The 21,924-nt window shown below is 37.3% G+C and overlaps 1 protein-coding gene across 1 annotated transcript in view; it reads left to right on the top strand.

Moving 5' to 3' along the window:
- Positions 1–20,434, top strand: part of KIF21A (kinesin family member 21A) — an 88,649-nt gene extending 68,215 nt beyond the window's left edge. The window contains exons 27-37 of the mRNA XM_029958062.1: positions 657–874; positions 4,874–4,984; positions 5,531–5,659; positions 7,227–7,265; positions 9,249–9,385; positions 11,333–11,513; positions 11,877–12,041; positions 12,725–12,842; positions 14,065–14,235; positions 17,093–17,292; positions 19,182–20,434. Of these exons, the coding sequence (XP_029813922.1) occupies positions 657–874; positions 4,874–4,984; positions 5,531–5,659; positions 7,227–7,265; positions 9,249–9,385; positions 11,333–11,513; positions 11,877–12,041; positions 12,725–12,842; positions 14,065–14,235; positions 17,093–17,292; positions 19,182–19,275 (1,563 nt within the window). The 3' untranslated portion in view covers positions 19,276–20,434. The remainder of the gene's footprint in view (positions 1–656; positions 875–4,873; positions 4,985–5,530; positions 5,660–7,226; positions 7,266–9,248; positions 9,386–11,332; positions 11,514–11,876; positions 12,042–12,724; positions 12,843–14,064; positions 14,236–17,092; positions 17,293–19,181) is intronic.
- The last annotated feature ends 1,490 nt before the right edge of the window (positions 20,435–21,924 follow it).

Genomic DNA, 21,924 nt, shown 5'->3' with positions numbered 1-21,924 from the left:
TGTTTGCAATTTGCTTGTTTATGAAACAAATAAAAGTTTGACCTCCAGGCTCTTAATTACAGTTGACATTGGAGGAATATCTCTAGGCTGGCTGCAGTTTAATATTAATGGTAGTGGGAACTGGAAATGTGCACTGATTGCAGTTTTGCTTCTGTGCTCACAGGAGCATAAGCCAAGTTTGCAAAGTAAATAGAAGCTTAGCCTCCACTTTTCTAACTGCAGTTGGCTTTGGAGGAAAATATCTATGTTGGCTGTTGCATTATTGGTAGCATTCATTGGTGTGAAGCTATTTGGGCAGTTAAACTGAGTGAGTTTTGTCTGAAAATGTCACAAAATAAACATGTCATTTTTGTAATGGCTCTGTTCAGACTGGATCTTTGTCTTCCCCACTGGCCTTCCTTTCCCCAAGGAGTAGATATTAATTTCACGGTATAATCACACCTAACATGTACAGGCAAATCAGTGTTTTATGCCATTGAATTTGACTTGCCTCCTCTGAAATCATTGCCCAAGAGTAGAGGTGAGCTTCTAAATTTAGTTTCCAAAGGCAGTTGCCAAGTGATTGAGGGGGATGCTAATTGCTAGCTAATGATAAGCTTAAACGTAGCACTCCTGACACATGTTTAAGTGGCAGTTTGGTTTTTATTTGTCTCCAGGCCCGCCGGAGGACCACTACCCAGATGGAATTGCTGTATGCAGCCAACAGTGATTTAGTCTCTGACAGTAGTGCTGCAGACTCTCCTTCGGCTGGCTCTCTTGCATCAGTTGCAGAAACCCAAGAAAGCGGGATGACTGCTGACACAAATGATACTTCTGCTAGGGACAGAGAGTTTATACCCCCACCATCTGGCTTACCTTCTAAGATAGGCAGCATGTAAGTTTGGCCATGCTGTACTAATCATCCTTTGCTTTTAAAAAATGCATGTTGCCAATTTCTTGTAATCTGTTATTTTAACTTTACAAGTGAGGTTGATATACTTGAAGCCTACTAAATAATACTGACTAAGCTGCTTCTTTTCTACCATCACCACTCTAGAAGGTATAAATACAGTGTTGTAAGTACTGTGGTTGTTACTGAAGATGTAAGTTTTGTTAAGTTGCTTTGTAAAATTACTGTAACCTTGTTCTACATAGGGGGAAAACCCCATCTAATACCTTGAATACTTTACTGTATTAGTGCTATGGGAAATGCACATTCTAGAGAGGTAGGATAATCTGCTTAAAACAGAAGAGAGATTAAAAAAAACCAAAACCCCACACCCCAAACCCCAACCCAAACACTTATATAACATAGTATTTCTATATGGTCCTAACTATTAGAAAAACCTTTCTGTGAATTGTCTTGTATTGACTATGCTTAAAATGAAGAAGTCCATGCAACAATAGTGTATGCAAGTGAAAAGTTGAAAGAAACATAGTCAATATTATGAATCCTCAAAAATCCTTTCTGTTTGCAGGTTGCACTTACCTGCAGAACAATCTTTCTAATTGCAAATATCACTTGATTAGTAATAGAACTAAAAATATTATTTTTGTCTTTTTACTTTGGGGCCAGCAGGTGTCTCTCACATGCACTCTTTTTTTCTCACTTGCTGTTCTTTTTATATCTACCAATATCACTGCTGATTATTAGCCATTCACTGCTAGAGACCTTTTCTTGGCTTTTTAAGGTACTAGCTCCTATATTGCACAAACTCATATAGATTGAATGTGCTTGCCACATTCAGTGATATGGAAATCTGTGTCCCATAGCTATCTTCATGTTACAGGTTCTGAAATTAGGCATCTTTCAATATTCATCTGTCCTATTTGCATATTTTACAGCAATCTCCATCTAATGTACACTTGCAATTTGTATTATTTTTACTATGTATTTCTGGCATGTGCTTGAGGTGGCAATCAAGAACAGTAAAACACTGCTGACAGCAATTATTAACCCTTGCTGATGGCTTCAGTGCACTTTACAAGTAGAATGTGCTTGGGAAGAATGCTCTTGAGGGTGAGGTTAGGTGGAAAAAACCCACTTGTTTCAGCAGTTAGTGTGAGATGCGTAAAGACTTTTGAAGCTTCAACATCTGTAACGTCAAGTGTTATGACCTGGCATCCAAAACTCAGGTAATACAAACTTTTGCCTCACTCCATTTTCTAGAATGTATCCATGTATGAGAGTGAGCCAGCAATGAGGCAAAACAGGATTTTCCCAAAACTGTGTTCTGCAAACATTTGAGAGTTAGATGCTGTCAATAAATCAGTTCAATCAGCTGTAGGCCTCACCTTTTTTCATTTTTTATTGATCATGTTTTAGTATATAAGTGCTCCAAAATTCCCACAATCAGTCTGCAGTGACTTTGTCACTGCAATGTAGATGGTTTTTCAAAAATAGAAGTCCGTGTACTTTATACAGTATTGCTGGTTTTGCTTGGTCACTGCTCATAGTTGAAGAAAGCTTGTCTTTGTGAGCCATCTCACCTTCCTGTATGGACCTGTGGTGCCATCATCTCTCTTGTAATAAAATATATTACAATATATTGTCCAAACACTTCTTGAACTCTGTCAGGCTTGGTGCTGTGAGGACTTCCCTGGGGAGCCTGTTCCAGTGCCCAACCACCCTCTGGGTAAAGAGCCTCTTTCTAATATCCAACCTAAACCTCCCCTGACACAACTTCCAGCCATTCCCTTGGGTCCTGTTCCCTTGGGTCACCACAGAGAAGAGATCATGAGGAAGTTGTAACTGCAATGAAGTCTCACCTCAGTCTCCTCTAGGCTGAACAGATCAAGTGACCTCAGCTGCTCTTCATGCAGCTTCTCCTCAAGGACCTTCACCATCTTCATTGCCCTCCTTTGGACACTTTCTAGTAGCTTAATATTTTTCTTATATTGAGGTCCCCAAAACTGCACACAATATTCAAGGTGAGGCTGCACCAGTGCAGAGCAGAGCACCTGTTCTTTACAACTATGCTTAGGAATTCCATTCCAGCAAGACAGCTGAATAATTTTTATTTTTATAATTTTTAATGATAATTGTTATAATTTTTAGAAAATATTTATATTTTACAAAATATTTATATTTTATAATAATTTTTATAATACCTGCCTATCCAGGCTTTCAAAAAGAATTCATAAAATGATCATACTCTTTATTCCCTCTTCTGAGGATGTTCCACTGTGGAGTCAAAGATGGAAGACTCAAGGGGCAGGTAGTGAGCAAGTGAAAGCTGGTTGCATGTTAGAATATGCAGGATTCCAGTGTGAGGAAGAGGAGCTTGGGTTCCAGTTTCTGGTTTGGTTTATTTAATCTAGTAGCTGCACAGTGGACACATAGGCAACCCTGGCAGTAGACACTATAACCCATTTGTCATCCTTGTTGAAAGACCTAGGATCATCCTGATTCATAGGATTTGCCTTGTTACCTCAGGATTTTTGCATTCCCAAATGCATTCTGGTCCAGCATAAAGAGAGGAAGGGAGTGTGTCCTGTTCCACCTTTTTTTATGTCCTTTGCAGAGTATGCCTAGAGGCATACCCTTCTCCAGCCGTGAGAAGAGTTAAACCCACCTTCTCCCCTTTTTAGTAACTTAACTGCTAGGCTTTTGTGCAAAACCAGACAGGTTATCACTTATCCTCCTTTTTCTGTCACTTGAAGACCCCTGGGAAGTTCTAGGGTTGGCATGCAGTTCTTGGCACTAGGTCCTACAGGTCCTTCACATTCCAGTTAGGGTTTGTGATCACTGGAGGCAGTTTCATCTACTTAAGTAGCTGTTCTTTGTTGTGCTTTCCTTGTTAAAGGATGTTATTCTGTATTTCAGTCCCCAGGTAGATTTTATATAGCACAGATTTCCTCTCAAGGGAAACTGATACAGCTTTTCTCATGCAGAGAAGTTGCAGCTGCACATATCCAGAACCTGTAGAGCTCTGAGACAGGATGGTAGCAACTATGTCAGGCATGTGGCTTGCCAGCTGAACTTTATCTGCTTAATGAAGTTCTGTGGAACAAAAGCACTTCCAGAATCTGCTTTGTCTCTTTTAGTGAGTGTTTCTGGTCCTCATATTCATAGAAAAAACTCTAAACACACAAAACTAGGATAAACCAAGGCAAATACTGCTTTTGTGATTGTTCAGCTACTGAGAAATAGGAGTTCAGAAGAATGGAAACCATTCAGATGTCTGTCTTTTTTTTTTTTTTGGCTTACTGTGGTGAAATGATGACATTTGAGTGTCAGCTTTAATATTGCCCTCCTGATATTTTTGTTAATTTTAATTGGGAATAAGAGGTTGGGAGAAAGACCACAGAGACTGTGAACTGGAATTATTTCAGAGTAAGAACTAGAGAGGCAAAGGAGGGATGGAAAGCAAGGGAGAAGGAAAATGGGGGACAAAGAAAAGCAGCGTTATTATAGTCAGGTTGCCAATGGGAAGTACATTTTCTTCATAATTTTGAATCTTATATTGAAACACGAACATGTTAATGGAAAGTTTCATTCATGTATAAGAATCAATCTGATTTCTCTGTTCTTCCTGTCTCTAAATGGTCTATTGTAGACGAAAATGTGGAATCTGAAATTTAGAATTTCCATGACCATAATTTGAGATGCATGTTCCACTGTATTTCTTTTAGTCCTTCTCTTTTGAGTTAGTAAATCTCCTTTGTATATTCAGTATCTGACTCTATATGTTGATCAACTGTGAAAGTTAATAAACTTGGTATATTTTTATATTGAAATGTGAGAACAAGTTTATAATCCTTAAATTCAAGAAAGGCAATAATTAAGCATGGTCAAAGATTTGAAATCTTACTGGGAGAATGACAGGTAATGTAAGAAAAGCAAGTTGTGTGAAAGGGCCTCAAAGTAAGATAACAACTGCTCTTGCTTTAGTTCCAGACAGGCATCTCTACCAGAGAAGAAAATACCTGAGCCTTCACCTTTAGCAAAGAGAAAAGCCTATGAGAAAACAATGGAAAAGCCAAAGACAAAAGAACAAAAACTGTAAGATTCTTTCAAATTTATTTACTCTGATGTATTTTAAACCTTGAATTTTCTTGAAAAATAATCTGTATTTTTCTATTTCTTTAAATCTAGGACAGGTTTTATTGTTGGCAGTGTTGGCACTCATTGCTCACCATGTGTGTGGTGTGGTTGTTTGTTTTATTCCCAGATTGCTTTTCTGTACAAAATAACTCAGGAGCAGAGCCCTGAGAAAATGTCCTTTGGAGCATTTGCAAATAATTTTTTTTTTTTTAATTGAAGTCATCAATTTCTCTAAGACTCTGCAGCTTTATAAGAATTTCTTCATTTTACATATTGTATGTTTTCTGCCTGGAGCTTTCACTTTTAGCATTTGAACTTTGAACATTGTGCCACCTTGCACTCTGCAGTCTTAAGCTTATTGCCTTCTTTGGGAAATATCTGTAGCTAGTATTATAGTTTTATTTATTTGCTTAAGAAAAGAGCATCTAACGTTTGAGGCATGTTGCATTTAACTTCTCTAACCATTCATAACCTCTTAAAGAAGATGTTCTTTTTTTTTTGTAGCTCAGATTCTGGAGCCCCAGAGGCTAGTCTGTCACCTCCTACTTCCCCACCAAGCCGGCCCCGTAATGAAATGAATGTTTTTAGTCGTCTTACTGTTTCTCAGGGAAACACATCAGTTCAGCAGGATAAGTAAGTCACAAAGGGAAGCCTCAGCCCCCAACCAGGGAAATGCAAAGTGTGCTCAAGTTATCAGTGTAGTGTCTGGTAGAAATTTTGCCCTTCTGCAAGACAGGAGGAGATATTTCTCATGTTTTTGAGTAGTTTTCAAAGAAAATATTTTAAACTGCCATGGAATCACTGTAAAAATTCAAGAAAAGAAATTTCCTGCTGAACCTTGTTTCCTGTTTTCTAGGCCATGTCTGGTATTTATAGTTTTAAACCCAAAATAGAAAAGAATGGTAGAATTCTTAGATGCATGTGTATTTGTGTGTGTTTACATTTGAAAGTAGGTTTTAGGTGATAATTTAGAAAATAGTGCTTTTGACAGTTATTCGGTTACTCCAGCGTTGCTTAGAGTGCCGTCCCTGTCCTAACAGCACCCTGGAGGATGGGATGTTGAAATGCCTAGAACACAGTTGTTTAGAGATTATGCAAATTATCAAACAGACTGACTTTAGGAGATGATCTGCAGGAGTAGATGATATTCATATCTGGTTTAGAAGAAGTAGAACTCATTTTCCTCATATTAGGCATCTGTTAGGAGCCCTACTCCAAATGGCAGTGGACTTCACTTGACTAGAATCTTTATTGCAGGTTTCATTACTGGTACAAGTGTCATGCAGTGCTTATGAACTACAACTCAAATTTGAAAGAAACCTTTAGTTCTAGCTGTAGCAAAATAAGAAATTACTCTTGTCTGTTTATACTGTTGGGTTTTTTATAAAACTTGGGTTTTTTCAGTGGTCTATAGCCACCACATACCAAGCAGTGGCTTGCAAGACTTTCAGTAACTGTGCTTGTAATTTCTTTATCTTAGCTATGTTGCCTTTATCTTATTGCTAACTTCCACCTAACCCTTTTTGTTTTCTCTGAACTGACCTTGAAGTTAAATTGAAACTGCTGAATCTGTTTGATTTGAGTTGAAAATGAAGGACGTCTTAGGACATACTGTAAATGTTCATATCTTGGGGAATTGTCTTGTATGTTTTCTTGTTTTTTTATTCTTAAACGTTTTTAAAAATGAGAGGTGAAGGATTTTGAACTTAGGATTGTTCGCAAATTGCTGTTTTTATTTGAGTGGGCTATCATATTTAATATTTATATCTCTATGACTAACATTTTACACATTTCTTCTACACTTAACAGGCATTGATGTTCTGAATTTTTTTTCCTTTTGATAATTTCAACAAGCAGTATCTTACAGAGGTTAAATTATGCATCCGTCTTCTCCTTTTACTTTTTTGCCTTTACTTCTGTAAGAAAATATTGGGGAAATAGGAAATGGCTCAGCTGGTGTTACTCAGCTTCTGGAGCTGAAACAGTCTACCAGTGTACCTTACTGCTGAGAGTGATATTTTAAGATAACTATTCTGTCCCCCTACCCTGCTATATACCCTGAGCAATGCTGCATACTGTATGTGGATTTGCATTGCTTTTCTGAGTTGGCCATGCTGTTGTTTGTTCTTCTCATATGGAGGCGTTACTTTGCTGATACCTATATTCTTTCTCCTCACAATTCCACCACTGTTGATTGTAGGTCTGATGAAAGTGATTCCTCTCTGTCGGAGGTACACAGGTACTCTCTTTCTCTTTTCTGTTTTCTTGGCATCTCTCACTGAAGTTATTACAGTTCTTAAGAAATTTCATTTTGCTGCATGATTTTTCCTGTTACTTGTGCATTGTTTCTCTTTGCTTTTGCCAGGACATTAAGAATCTGAGATTTTGGTCAAGCATGTCTCCCTCTCTCCTTTTTAGGGTGGTTTTTTTTTTTTAATCACTGTTGAGCATGTCAGGTTTTTTAATTTTAAGAGAAGTATCATGTAAACGTTTCCTTAGACATATTCTTTCTCTCTTCATTTTCCTCAAAAAAAGAGAAGCTGACATTTTCTTATGTTTTATCTGCTTCTCTCTTTCTTTTTGTTTTTCTTTTTCCATTGTGTGCTTTGATCACTAAAAATTAAATCCCAGTGCAAATAAAAACGAGTACTTTTTTTATTATGCCTTTCTGACAGAATGCACAGTGGCTTAAGAGATAAAAGGAACATCCCCACTCATGTTCTTGTGGCTTAGGTACTCAGTGAAAAATTAGTTTATCAAGAGGAGGGCAGTCAGAAGAGTGCTAATAATGTGACTTTGTCTGGTCATTGTAGCACTTGTAGCTTTTTTTTTTTGTCTTTAGATTTTAGAACACTGCACATAGGTAGATAAATAGCTCCAGGACACTTATTTTACATGGCTTGTCCCAGAAGTGACTGAGTGAGGACAGCAATAGCAGTAACTCAGTTTAGATGGTCCACTAGGGAATACTATAGAGAAAATCATGTTAGTTTTGTGTGGTGCTAGAAAACAAAAGCATAGAGACCTAAATTATTAAATAGGAAATTTTTCCTGTTTTCTTGAAAACATAAAAAGGTGCATATTGAAGGGTGAATGAATGCCTTTCCAAAATGAGGAGGTTAATGTCTCACAATTTAAGGCACTATTAATATTAGCAAAATCTATGGAAGGATTGTTAAAGAGTAATTAATTATATGAAGATATCCTGAGCAGTAAAAATGTATAAAATAATAATTTCTAAGACTGTACTAGATAAACTAGTGAGTTGTCACAAAGTTACCTTTTATCATGAAGGATTTTTTCCTTTCTATAGGAAACTTCTAGGCAATATTGTGGAATTTTTACATTTCCCTAAAGCACCTGACACTTCTTTTTGGTGAGATAGGGCTATGTTCCCTTAGTTCCCCTCACAGTTATGTGTGTAATCCCAGAAGAGCATGACAGAGTCTTAACTGCAAGCTGGCCAGGTCGCAGCATTATGTTGCATGTTTTGGGCATCTCCTTGAGGCTTTTCTACACTTCACAGAAATTAATGGGATCCCTGTGTGTGTGCAGTTGTATGCATGGGATTTTAGACTGCTAATAATTTTGTTTGGTGATGAACTGTGAGGGTTTCTTTTCAGGCTGAGTTACTCTTTTGGCATCACCATAGAACTAGTTACAAATCCCCAGGAAGATTGCTCTGGGGTGTCAGCACTCCAACATTTCTTTTTGGCCATTTGAGCATGAGTGTGTTGTCATGTATGGGGTGCAGTGGGAACCTTCCTCAGATACAGAAGTTTACGGCAGTTCTCCAGGTCTGCACGTAGAAGGCAGGTTATGTGAAATGCATGCTGAGCTTGGATTTGACAGTGTACATTACATTTGCTCCATTTTTCAGATGTACTGTCTAGACTTAGATGTCTTATGGTTGATCTTAGGCATCCTAAAGCTTTAAGCATCTTCTTATTTTCAGCATTATGCGGAATTTCCCATGTACCTAACATTCAGTATCTTGTCTTTTCATTTGTTTGTTTTTGTATGTGATTTCCTTTAAGTGGTAGTCCAGAGTTGACAGGTGGTGAACCTAAACAGTAAAAATCCTTGCATAGTTTATGAAAGGCATTCAGCTGTTCTGCCCTCACATGTAAGAAAACTAGATTAATTTTTTCCCTACATGCAAGTAAATTAGTTTTATCTGTCTGTTACTATACCCAACTCACATTCTTTGTTTTTATTTTAGGGGGATAATTAACCCATTCCCTGCTTCAAAATGCATCCGATCATCCCCGCTTCAGTGTATCTATACAGCTGAAGGACATACCAAGGCTGTGCTTTGTGTTGATGCAACTGATGATCTTCTCTTCACTGGATCTAAAGGTTAGGCAACCTCTGCTGCCTACAGAGGCTGCTTGGACAAACTTGGTGTGTTGTGAAATTCTCAGTTTGTGCTTAGTGCTGTAAACACTGGGAAATTGTAGTTATCTACAGGTTTTTAAATCCAGTGTGTAGTATTTGGCTGCTTATTTGTAGTGGAAAACTACAAAAGGAGTAACATTAACATTTGTTGAATGATATGATGGTGGGCAATGCAAGGTAATAGCTTCAGGGTAGGGGTAGAGGTGCGAATTAGCATAGTTTTGCCTGTACTGCACAGAGATTGAATAGAGCCCTCATGTCATAGTTGGTTCTTCGAGCCATCTTCTTCATCTAAAGGTATTTTCTGCTTCCTCTGTGCATCTCGTTGCCTGTCCTTTGTGGTTGTAAGAGCCGTATGGCTGTTGTGGGAGAGCCCAGATTTTTAGTAGTCACTAAATTCCTTACTGGATAGTGCAATCACTCTGAACTTTTCAAACTGGTAAAAGCAGTGTTTTGAAGAGAACCTTCTAAAAAACAAACAAACAAAAAAAACCCCCAAAAATCAAACAATCCCCCCCCCAAACAAACAAACAAAAACCCACAAAACAAAACACCCCCACCACCCCGACTGCTAATATTCAGGTATGGTTTCTGTGGCTATTCTGTTTGCTGGCTGTTAAAAATACCAAGACACACACTTTGAGCGAACCTTTGGTCTTGTAAGTTTTAAGCCAACATTTCAACATTTGGCAAGTGTATACAAGTGCAAAAAGACATTTATTTAGATTTTGTAAATGTTGTTTAGTTAATTTCTATTGAGATTTTTGAATTTGGTGTCTATGTGAGGAGAAGAAAAAAGCACTTTTAAAGATTATATTTTACATCTTGATTTTTATTCTAAAATTTTGGATTTGGGATTTATATTTTTTTTTAATGTATGGATGCTTGCAGATGTTGCAAATATTTGCTTTTTTTCCTAGCTTCCCATACTTATGGAAGAATTTTTCCTATATATATTTTCGGAGGGCAGTTTGCAAAGTACACTTCTACTCAAGAGTATAGACAGCTGTTAAATTAAATAAGGTTAAATATTTTGAAATAGTTGCTGAAGCAGAAAGTCTCAGCTCACTGACATCAGATAATACTTGCAGCCAGTGCCAAATTCAGAAATTCCAATAAACTCTTCTGTGCATTGCAGATATTTGGCTTGGTCTTGATAGTTGGTATTTTTAAAGGGGCTGACAGGTCTTGGTATACTTCCCTTCTTCATGCTCTTACAACTGTTGTCTATACATGAAGCTTTCTCTTCATCTTTCCAGTACTTATTTCAGTATAAATGTATGTCTAAAATGTATGGAGTCATACAGACGTGCAACAAGGAGAGTTTTCTGTGGCTCATGGTCAGTGTTGTAAATTTCTTGAAGACTTTCTATTCATTTAGGAGTTTAGTACATAAAAGGTCGCAACACTTAAATTCCTTTGCTCCTGAATGAAAACAGTGACTGAAGCACTTACAGTGGAATTTTCAGAGGTCCCTAAAATATTGAAGAGTTTAGATCACTTCTCACCTCTGTAGTTTTGTTGTGGCAGTCAGAACTCTGTCATACTAAGCCTCAAAACTCTTCCTGAACTACATTTTTGATGATGAATTCTTGAATTAAAAGCTCCGTCTATCATCATCCACACCTTACAGCCTGTAAACTGTATTTTCACTTCCCTTTTAAATTTCTATGGGAGCTCATATGCAGATCTTGAATGCACATTTAATGATTAACCTTGCTTAATTTTGATAGTGATAGATGATGCCTATATGTATTCTTTATGACCTCTTTTAATTTAGCTGTTTTTTGCAATGTCTACATAAACAGAGAAAAATGTATGAATGCGTGTACTTTTTTTTTTTTAAATAACTGAGTTTAGGAAAACTATAGGATTTTTCTGTTTTGTTTTTTTTTTGTCTTTATTTAGATCGTACCTGTAAAGTCTGGAATCTGGTAACTGGACAAGAGATTATGTCTCTAGGGAGTCATCCAAATAATGTTGTTTCTATTAAATATTGCAACTACACTAGCCTGGTCTTCACAGTCTCAACCTCCTATATCAAGGTGTGGGACATCAGAGATTCTGCTAAGTGTATTCGGACATTGACGTAAGTATGCTAAACCTCAGATGCCAAGAGTTCAAACGAGTCTTAATTTTAGGTACATTTTATTATATTTATTCAATAGTACAGTACAGTGTAATTTAAGTACACTGTCTGTTGGGAATGGAAGTTTTCTTTGTGTGTTCAGGCTAAGTCGGTAATGGGGCACCAGTAATATATGGAAACAAAAAGCAATTTGCATTCATGCCTATAGTGTTTTATCAAATGTTCAGTATTTGTAATTGGCTTATAGCCTTTCTGCCCAGTGAAATAGGTTTGTTTTTAAACTGTGTACAAAGTGTGGAGAACAAAATGTAGTATTTAGGGGGTTTTTTCCTTTTTTTTTTTCTCCTTCCTCTCTGTACTCAGGTCTTCAGGCCAAGCAATGCCTGCTGATGTGTGTTCAGGAAGTACTAACAGAACAGTTGCTATCCCAGCTGGAGAGAACCAGATCAACCAAATTGCACTAAATCCAACTGGCACATTCCTCTATGCAGCTGCTGGAAACTCAGTGAGGATGTGGGACCTGAAAAGGTACTGAACACCAGCCGAAGAGAATGTTCTTAGGTCGTTACATGTGCATAGAAAGCAAAGTCATGCATACAAAATGGTCAGTGAAGTGTTTCTTCTTTATGATAGTGTCCATAACCTGGCAAAACGTGGTCAAAATATGGATCAACTAATCCATGCTGTGATGGTCACTGAGATAATGATTTTCTCATGTGTTAAGGTTGTGGTGAATTGTTTCAGTAAAAATGACTGGATAAACAAAAGGTTTTGTTTGATAGGCACTATAAAACACACTCTTTTAAGGTGACTGTGTGGATCCTGACCAGTAATTGTTGATAAGATGATGAAAGCCAATAGATGTAATGTAATATGGAACTATGATTGCTGCACTGTAAGAGCACTTTTCCAAACAGAACCTGCACCCAAAGAGTGCATTCAAAATACAGAAAATACTTAGGAGGAGACTGATTTGTCTTTACTTTCAAATTTTTTTATTCTTATTTTACATAAATAGAAGTTATTGTTGCATTTAGCATAGATTTAACATTTACCTATGGATATGAACAATAGAGTATATGTAAAATGTAGGATGAGTAGTGAAGATGTAGGGAAAAATAAAAAGATCTGTTCTGTTGGAAACTGTATGGTAGACTGTATTGGATATATAAAAAATTAACAAATCCTTATTTCTTCCCTTATCCTTGAAGATTTCAGTCTACAGGAAAGCTAACTGGTCACCAGGGTCCTGTTATGTGCCTTACTGTTGATCAAATTTCCAATGGACAAGATCTTATTGTCACTGGTTCAAAGGATCATTATATAAAGGTAAACCATTAGTATTTGCTTATTTATTTTAACTCTTCACATTAGCGTGGGATGGAGGCTTCAGCAAAAGTGACTTACATCTCCATATTTGAAATGTAATAGCCAAGATGGAAATTATTTCACCAGTCATGGATCATGAATAATGTTCAGTCTTGGGACTTTATGATCTTTAAGGTCCCTTCCAACCCCTTAACATGGTATGATTCTATGATTCGCTGCATGGGTAGGTCTGCTGGGAATAGTAGGTCTGGCCACAGATACTGCCATCCCCTGCCACTGAAAACTACTGTCTTGTCTTCTGAGTCAGTCATATTAGTCACCTCTGTCTAAATGCCTGATTTTTCTGGTTTATTGTTGAATTTTTTGTTACAATTGAAATGATGCATGTTAATTAAATGCAGTAACTTTTAAAATACCTTTAACTCACAAGGTGTTACTTTACACTACCAGCTCTCCCTTTTTTACTATCAAGCTTGTTCATTCTAAAAGGCCAATAAAGAACAAATAATAGGGGATGAAGTCTGACATTTGCTTGTGAAACAGAGGTAGTGGTTTAAAAAGTTACGGCTCATCTGTTCCTTTTCAGCTCAGTCCCACTGGGTGAGTTCTGGCTCCCTACAATGCAAAATGAAACAGCATTGCTTGCACTGCTGCTCTTGGGACAAAGACCTGATGGGATTGATTATGCCTTAAATTGTTAAAACAACCTGACTTAAAGAATATAAGACCCTATTCTTGGAGCACAAGCCAGGAGAGGGGTGTGTCTAGTCCATGAAAAGCATCACCATGTAGTGGAATGTAACCCTTATCAAAACAACTTATCCAGAAAAATATATTAATGCTTCTTCTTGAAGCTGCCTTTGCAATTCTCCCAGCATGAATCATGTTTCCCAAACTCACTCATGAACTTTGTTTCTCTAGTCCATCACACAGTGTACATAGAGGCCCTTCGTATGATGCTACTGTGTGTATCATATTCAAGTAGTAGTATTTCTTCCCAGAGCAGTCTTCTCTGAAGTCAGTGAAGCATTCCTGACTTAGACAAGAGGTGGAAAAAGAGAAAGGAGTGGTTCTGGTAGATAATTCTGTGAAATATACATCGTGATACAGTGGTCTGTAATAAGACTTCCTAAGTTTTTTCCCTGAAGTTATTTGCTGCATGACTTTCAAGCACGTTAGATGGCAGAAAATTTCACATAACATACTATGTTATTTATTTTAGATGTTTGATGTGACTGAAGGGGCTCTTGGAAGTGTAAGTCCTACACACAATTTTGAACCTCCTCATTATGATGGCATTGAAGCACTTGCTATTATGGGTGACAACCTTTTTAGTGGATCCAGAGATAATGGAATTAAGAAATGGGATTTGTCTCAAAAAGACCTTCTTCAGGTAATGGAAAAAATCATGCAGCTACTGCGACAGTCATGCTGTAGAACAGTTTTCAGGCTGTGTAAGTGTTCAGGCTCATACAATGACTATTCATGTAGACACTAATGTTTTTAATGGGGAAGGCATAGAGCACTGACTAGGAAAGAAATCAATAATGTACTTGATCTTTACACTAGGAACGCAGTTGCTTTTCTCTTCTGTGTATGTAGCGTCAGGAAATTCTGGTGAAGTGATTATTCTTCTATTTTAACTCTGAGTGTGTGGGGTTTGTTTTTCTGCTTCAGAATGAAGGCAGCACTGCCTCATCAGTGGCTGGAACTATTGGATATTATCCTTGTCATTAGTAAATTTTGGACTGGGAACTCATTAATGAGAACCAATGCTTTAGATCAGACTAGAGAATATTTTCTTGTGAAGAGGGTTTATAACCTACCTCGCTCCACCCAGTCTTACCCCTTAGATCTCCATTCATCTTGCATACAATGCATATGTTATGTAATGTATACAACACATTCATAATAATGTTTGCTGATAGAACACATTTGCTGTATGTTTTTTCTTATGCAAACAAAAAAAATAAGGGAGGGGGTGCAAAAGGACCTCAAATCCAGGGGATTTGCAGTTTGTTTGGCATGAAGAACTTTGATTTTTGGCTACTTGATATAAGCTGGTCTGTTCTTTTAGGTCCTATGAGAGGTTGTTGAGGTACAGATATGATTGTTTAACTTGAGACTATGAGAACTGGAAGGCAGAAAAACAAATACCAGAAAAGAGTGCTGTTTTTGTAAAATCTGTTTAGATACCAATCATCTAATGATTTTGGGGGTGAGGAGGAACATGTCTTTTATCTACATTTAATGTGCAGACTGATAGCAAGGAAACAAATCGAATTTTAAAGTTTTGGAACATGAAAAAGTAATGGACTGGTCATCTTAAGAAGAAAATTTCAATATGGACATACTTAGTATTCCATAAATACACAAACTTTCTTGACCTTCTTTCAAAATTGTCCAATTGGGTGCCAGTTCCTTTTCAGAATAATACGAAGACTTCACAGTTAAAATTAGAATTCATAAATGCAGCTTTTTACAGACAATTTTATCTTGGCCATATTTGGACATCTACCCTCGTATCTTTCTGTCCAGAGAAATGTACTAAGCAGCTTATACCAAAACCACAGGAACAGGAAAGATCTTGTATTCTCAGAATGACTTCATTAAAGTTGTAAGAAGTGTTTTTGCTCTTGCATTTTAGGCTCATTAAAATATTACGAATATGCATTTTTGCTGTTGCAATTAATTTAACATCAGACAGAATATGGAACCAGGGGTGAAGTACTATGTAAATTGGACTAATTATATTCCTTTTCTTATTTTCCTTGTGGTATACGTGCATTTCATAATTTATATACTTGGTGTCCCCCTGTTTGTTCTGTTGGTTTTAAAAGTAGAACTTGATAAAAATTATCTCACACTTCCTTCTTCCTTTTTATTTCTATAAAATGCTGTATATGTTTCAAGGAGGTAAGACCAAAGCATTTGACAAACTATAAATAATTTTTATTCACCATCATTTTTAGAAAATGTAGGGAAGTGCTGTTACTTTTGCTAATCATGTGGTAATTCAGGGTGGAAGGACGCCCTGGAGGTCACAGTGTGAAGTTGGCCTGCTGGTCCAAGCAAGGCCAACGTTAGATCTGGTTTCTCAAGGCCTTGCCCAGCTGAGTTTTCAAAATCTCCAAGGTCACAGGTTGAACGTTCTTAATCTACTTTCTTAATCACTCTTCTTAATCTACCAAGCAACCAAAACCTGAAACAGCTTAGTTGCTTTACAGTATAAATGCTAAGTTGCATCAGAAGTCCTAGTTTGGCATATACAGGTTAAACATATCTGATCTTCTGTTATTGATGAAAATCACTTAACAAGTATGCTATTCAAAAGAATTTGGAGACCATTTACTTCAATTTGGTGTTATACATCCCAAGCCACGAAACCTTGCTGTGACAAAACTAAGATTTGTAAGAACCTCTCCCCCTCCCAGTTTCATGAAGTGCTGCAGAACAAGACTATCAATGTTGTGGTAACAGTCTATATTACAGATGAAACACTAAGATGATCCAAGAAGGCTGAGAGTACTCCATAATATGAGAAATGCAGCAAAGTAAAGGAGTTCCTACCAAACTGAACTGCAGAAGAGCTCCTCTTGATCCCCCTAAAAGACAGAAGACTCGGGCTATTACTTCCCTACTATTGGTACCAAAAGGATGCTGTTCTCAATCGGTCTGTGAAGCATTTTGCTTTCTGAATTGGAAGTAAAATGCTACTGCCCTTCCTCAATAAAGAATTAATGCATTTTGTTAAGTGCAACATCACAAAATCTATTTATAATGTGTAATGAGAGAAGAAAGGAAGATAGCAAATACAGAAACAGTTTCTGTCTTCCTGTTACATTTTTAAGCAGTATTTTGGATTTTATTTTTACGTGTTTTATAGCAGTTTTATGGACAGACTTGAAACATATACAGAGGCCATATGTTTGGAAAAGCATTCAAATATGCATTTTAAAATATGCAGGTTTATCATTATCCTAAACTGATTTCTGTTCCACATTAGGTCAGTCATATTTTGGATTTTCTTCTTGTTTTGCAGTACTATTTCACAAAAAAGAAACAAACTCATGGTATATAGAAGTAACCTTATGGAAGTTACCACCCTCCTTGCTCTAAAGATGGAGGATCCACAGGGCTGGGATACACCCAGAGTCATGTAGCAAAACTGCTGCAGGACAGGAGTCGGGCTTACTTTTCTGTTTGTTCCTCCAGAAGTTTTTGAGACTTGCCTGCCTTCTCTTTTTCAGCAAGTTCCTAATGCTCATAAGGACTGGGTATGTGCTCTTGGTCTCATACCTAGTGCTCCAGTTCTGCTCAGCGGCTGCAGAGGAGGCATCCTCAAGCTCTGGAATGTGGATACCTTTGCACCCATTGGGGAGATGAAGGGACACGACAGCCCCATAAATGCCATCTGCACCAACTCCAGCCAGATTTTCACAGCAGCAGAGTGAGTTATTCTCCAAGAGTCTTTCTTTTCCATCACTCCTGCTAGAATTCTGTACATGCAAATGCATTAGAACATTTTCAGTTGTGTATGTCACTTCATAGCAAGGATCAGGAGAACTGTCCAGTCCATGCCCCTCAAAGCTAACAATCTATCACAGCCATCTGCAGAGTGGTGTGCATGCACCCAGGGGATGCACAACATGATCTAGTGGGGTGCTGAGAGAAATTCAGTATTCAGTAGTACATGTATATAATTTATAAATTAATAAATACACACGGCAACGTGGGCTCAAAAAATTTTAGTGGTAGGGGGATGCATGATCAAAAAGGTTTGGAGACCACTAACCTACAGGATGGCAGGGAGAATTTGGCAATAGTTGGGAACTTTATCAGCTTGTCTGTAAGTTTGTCTGTGTCCTGTTGGGATTCATTCCTGACCTGTGTGGATTTTTCTAGAAGCCATGGTACGTGGTTGTTTGTTGGTTGGTTGGTTGGTTGGTTTTTAAGTGCTGACATATTAGCAGAAGCTTTGCAAGCCATCTTGCTGTCCTTTAAACACTTTGATTTGAATATTTGTTTCCTCAGTAAAAGTGAGCAAATTGAGGACCTGAAACCTCAGGGGACTTGACCAAGAAAGAGCAAATTGTGGAAGCTTCTGGCCTTCTGAATTAAAAGCAGATCTTTCAGAATCATAACAGGATTTTAAAGTTGCCAAGTTGACCTTTTTGGTAGTCCATTTTTATGTTTAAGCATTAATAGGGGTAGAGATGTCAAAGCTTGTGTCTCTGTTTGCCTAAAGATTATTAATAAGTTTAGAACATACATACATCTGAAATTTATTCTATTTTTACCATAAAAAAAGAAAATTACAGCCTTTTGGCACTTCTAACAGTGTGCCTAAGGTCTATAAAATTTGGACTATTTCTGGCAATTTACAGTGAAATGAAAGCACAAGTCAGAAAACACTTAAAACTGTCACAAAGTCTGCCCTGCCCGCTGGCTTCTTTTGTGGGGGTTGCTAGTCACTCAGTTTTTATGAGATTCATAACTTACCTTTCATGGAATAAATTGCTATTTGTTTTACTTTTAAATTATGATAGTAGAGCTCTGTAACACATTCAATGTGATATTTCACTTACACATACTTTAAAATTGTGTAAATAGTGATTGTTTTCAAAAGTACAGAATTACCAGATTGCCTCTCCTGGGCTTCTGAACACCAGCTCATGGGTTTATGCTTTCCAGCCCCTCACAAAGGTGTTTGGGTTTGTTGGGGTTTTTTTGTGGAGGGAGTTAGGACTTCATGTTGTCTTGTGGTTCTGAGCTTTTTTTACTTTTTCCTATAATGGACTGACACCTCTTGTGTAAATGGAGCCTGTTTCAGGTTTGATATTACCTGTTGTAACATTTCACACTCTTTTAATGGCAGGAATTAGTTCTGTCCTATTGAGTCTGTCTCCCTAAGTCTGTAGTACACTGGCTGTTTGCCTGTGGTCTGCTGAGTTGCAAATAGCTACATGATGGAAGCTCTTCTCTGATGTCTACCTGAACCTATTACCATTGCTTGTATTTTAGAAAATTAGGTAGTAGGAGAGTAGGATTTTACTTTCCTTAGACATAAATCTTTATACTTTCCTAGATGGTTAAAAGTAATAGCCAATGCTGTGATAAGGTTAGGGAATCTTAAATGTTGGACATCTTAGATTATAAAGTCTCCTGGAGGTGGAGTAACTCTTGCATACCCATTAAAGAAAAGTTATTTTGCCAGCAATACCTTTCTCATTAAGACACCCGAGCTTTTAAGGAAGCTTCCCCCTGCCCCCCTCTCCGGTATCTCTCCTTCTCCAGTTTGATTAACTAGCACTAATATTGCTTTGTTTTGGTTTTCAGTGACCGGACTGTGAGGATCTGGAAAGCTCGAAATATAATAGACGGACAGATCTCAGACACAGGAGATGCAAGTGAAGATCTTGCCAGTAATTGAAATTATGGGTATAAATGAATATATTGATCAATTTGAGGTGCACTCTATGCAGTTTGCTGCATGTTTATTAGGTAAACACTGATGATTGGAACAAACTGACAATGTGTGAACTCTTCTACTAGACCTGCTGTCCTTAAAATATGTACTGTATTTAATAACCTCTTGGTAACACGCTCGTGTCTCAACAGTCACATATGTATCTATATATTATGGCTGAATTTGTGTGCATATGTAATACTTGCAGTTTAAATTAACTGGAATTCAGTCTTCTCTAATGACCATCTCAAAATTATAACCTGGAATATATAACAAAAGTGCTCTGCTGTATTTCACTCACAAGTATGATCAGCTGTTTTGCATTTTAGGGTAGCAGGGGAAGGATGGCATCCCAGGAATCAGCCTGTGATTATGAGAGGCAGTTTCAAGATTCTAAAGGTCACTTACACTGTTGTTAGGAAGGTGGAGTGAATAATAGATGGGAAGAAGCTGTTAATGATACATCTACCTGACATGGCTGTATCCTGCTAACAGCAAATGCCATATGATTTGTGTAATGTTAGCGTATAATCTGTGTTGACCAAAGTTGTGCAGCTGTGTATCTCTATGCTCAGGACTAGAACTCAAATACTCACAAATTGGTATGTTTTATTTGTGTTTTGCCTATGTTCTGCAATGACTAGCTGTTCTTAAGGTCATGACAAATATATCTTAATCTATTTTTCTTATGGATTTGTTTCTATCATCCCACATTTTCTTTTTTTAAAGCAAATTGTCTTTCCTTTTTATCTAATTTTATATGCTGCTAAATGTATTTTAAATACACTGTTTTGCAAACCTTGGCAGTTACTTTGAGAACTGAACCACGTGTATTGGAAAAAGCTATGTAAATAGATGGTTGTATAAAGAAAATATCCTATCTTGTGCCTGTATGACTTTTAAAGCTCTTGGAGCATGGATATTGAGGGAGGATGTATAATTTACCCAACTGCTCTGAATATTAATTTGTAAATTCTGCAAATTTTGAAGTTTTATGTAGATTCAGATACAGTGTTTGGATATTGAGGTTTTTTGGTTGTTTTGTTTTTATTTTTCGGAAATACCAGTCTGTAAATTATAGCTTGTGTAGGTAACACTTAAATAAAGATGTGAATGTGAACTACTTTTTTGCCTTTTTCATCATACTTCCTTATAAAAAATTCACTTCCCTTGCAGAGGTCTGCAATGTAAAAAGCACAATTTTACACAATGCAATAAAGTAGCTTGATGAGTAATATAGCCCATAGGTTGTTCTGGTATCCCACATCTGTGTTCTCGTTGTATTTTGATAGTACTGAGAAACCTACTGGGATTCCTTCACACTAAGTACTGTACAGGCTTACAATGAAGCAGCTGGTTCCTGTTCCTATGAGATGACACTTCTTACCTTACTATGTATAGTCTGTCAAACAAAGAAGTTTTGATGACTCTTACTGATCTTGGAGGAATTATTTCTTTCTCTGCTCAGCATGAAAGGAGATGAAAGTACTGCTTGTGATTTGCTTGTGAATTTATTCCAAGTTTTGGCAGAAATGGGTAATGAATGATATATATTGTTAAGAAACAATGTATAAGTTAGTTAAACAGCAGCAATACCAGTTAGTGTTTGTCTATCATGCTTTTTGGGCACTCAGAGGGTGTACACACAAATGATTTGGGTCTATATCACAACTTCGAGCAGAAGTCCCAGTGGAGAGTGGATTTACACACAAGACTCACGTGGCAGTCATTTTTGTGCCTGGTGGAGGGTCCCTGTTCCCCTTGGCCTAGTAGGTAAAACCCACCCATTGTGTTGTGCCAAGCTACACAAATGATGGCAACAGCGTGGTGATCCCTAGTTTTGGGTCTGTCATCTGGAAACTCTGAGTAGTTGTGGGCTTTTTTAGTGTGTGTTTAAGATTCATATGAATATTGTATTTTCCAACTAAACCAGGTCTTACCATAGAAAACAGCTTTACTCTGAAAGCTCTTGCCATCAAGTAATTGGAAGAAAAATGTCATTTTGTAAAGGTCACAGTATCAAGTGTCTTGTTTTAATGGAGAATTCTTCGACTGTTTTTCTCCAAACATAATTTTTGCTGTAAAACCACATAAAAGATAATATGAAATGAGAAAAAGGTAAGCACTGGACTCTCATTGTCTGAAGATGCTTGTTTCAAAAAAAAAAAAAGACGGTGGTCTCTGAAAAATTAATTATCTAAGAAGTCATGGGAAAATCATGTTCTCTCTCGAAGCTGGAATTCAAAAGTTGAGCAAAGTTTGTGGACAAATTACTGACTACATCTTATCTGCTTAGACACGTTCTTGAATACAGGCAAGGTCATATTCTTAAATACAGGCAAGGTCATGTGTTACAATTAATCTCATGAAAGTTATGAACATTGAGAAAATATTTGCAATGTTTCTGATTGTGTATGGGAAACAGTGCTTACTGTGCCCCTGCCTTGTATAAAAGGCTCCAGGCTGCCTGCACAAGTCCTCCTTCGACCATGGCAAGGATGAGGAGCCTGTGTTTCTTGGCCATTGTACTTGCAGGTAAATATATGGCACTTGTATTTTGTCATAGGCTTCAAAAGCAAAATATACATGGGGTAGCCACAAAAGAGCCATTAG

The sequence above is a fragment of the Manacus vitellinus genome, unplaced genomic scaffold (genome assembly GCF_001715985.3).
Source record: "Manacus vitellinus isolate BGI_N305 unplaced genomic scaffold, ASM171598v3 scaffold_13_pilon, whole genome shotgun sequence".
In the NCBI taxonomy this organism is placed as follows: Eukaryota; Metazoa; Chordata; class Aves; order Passeriformes; family Pipridae; genus Manacus; species Manacus vitellinus.
Note: the sequence above shows the minus strand (reverse complement) of the source record. Positions and strands in the feature narration are given on the sequence as shown.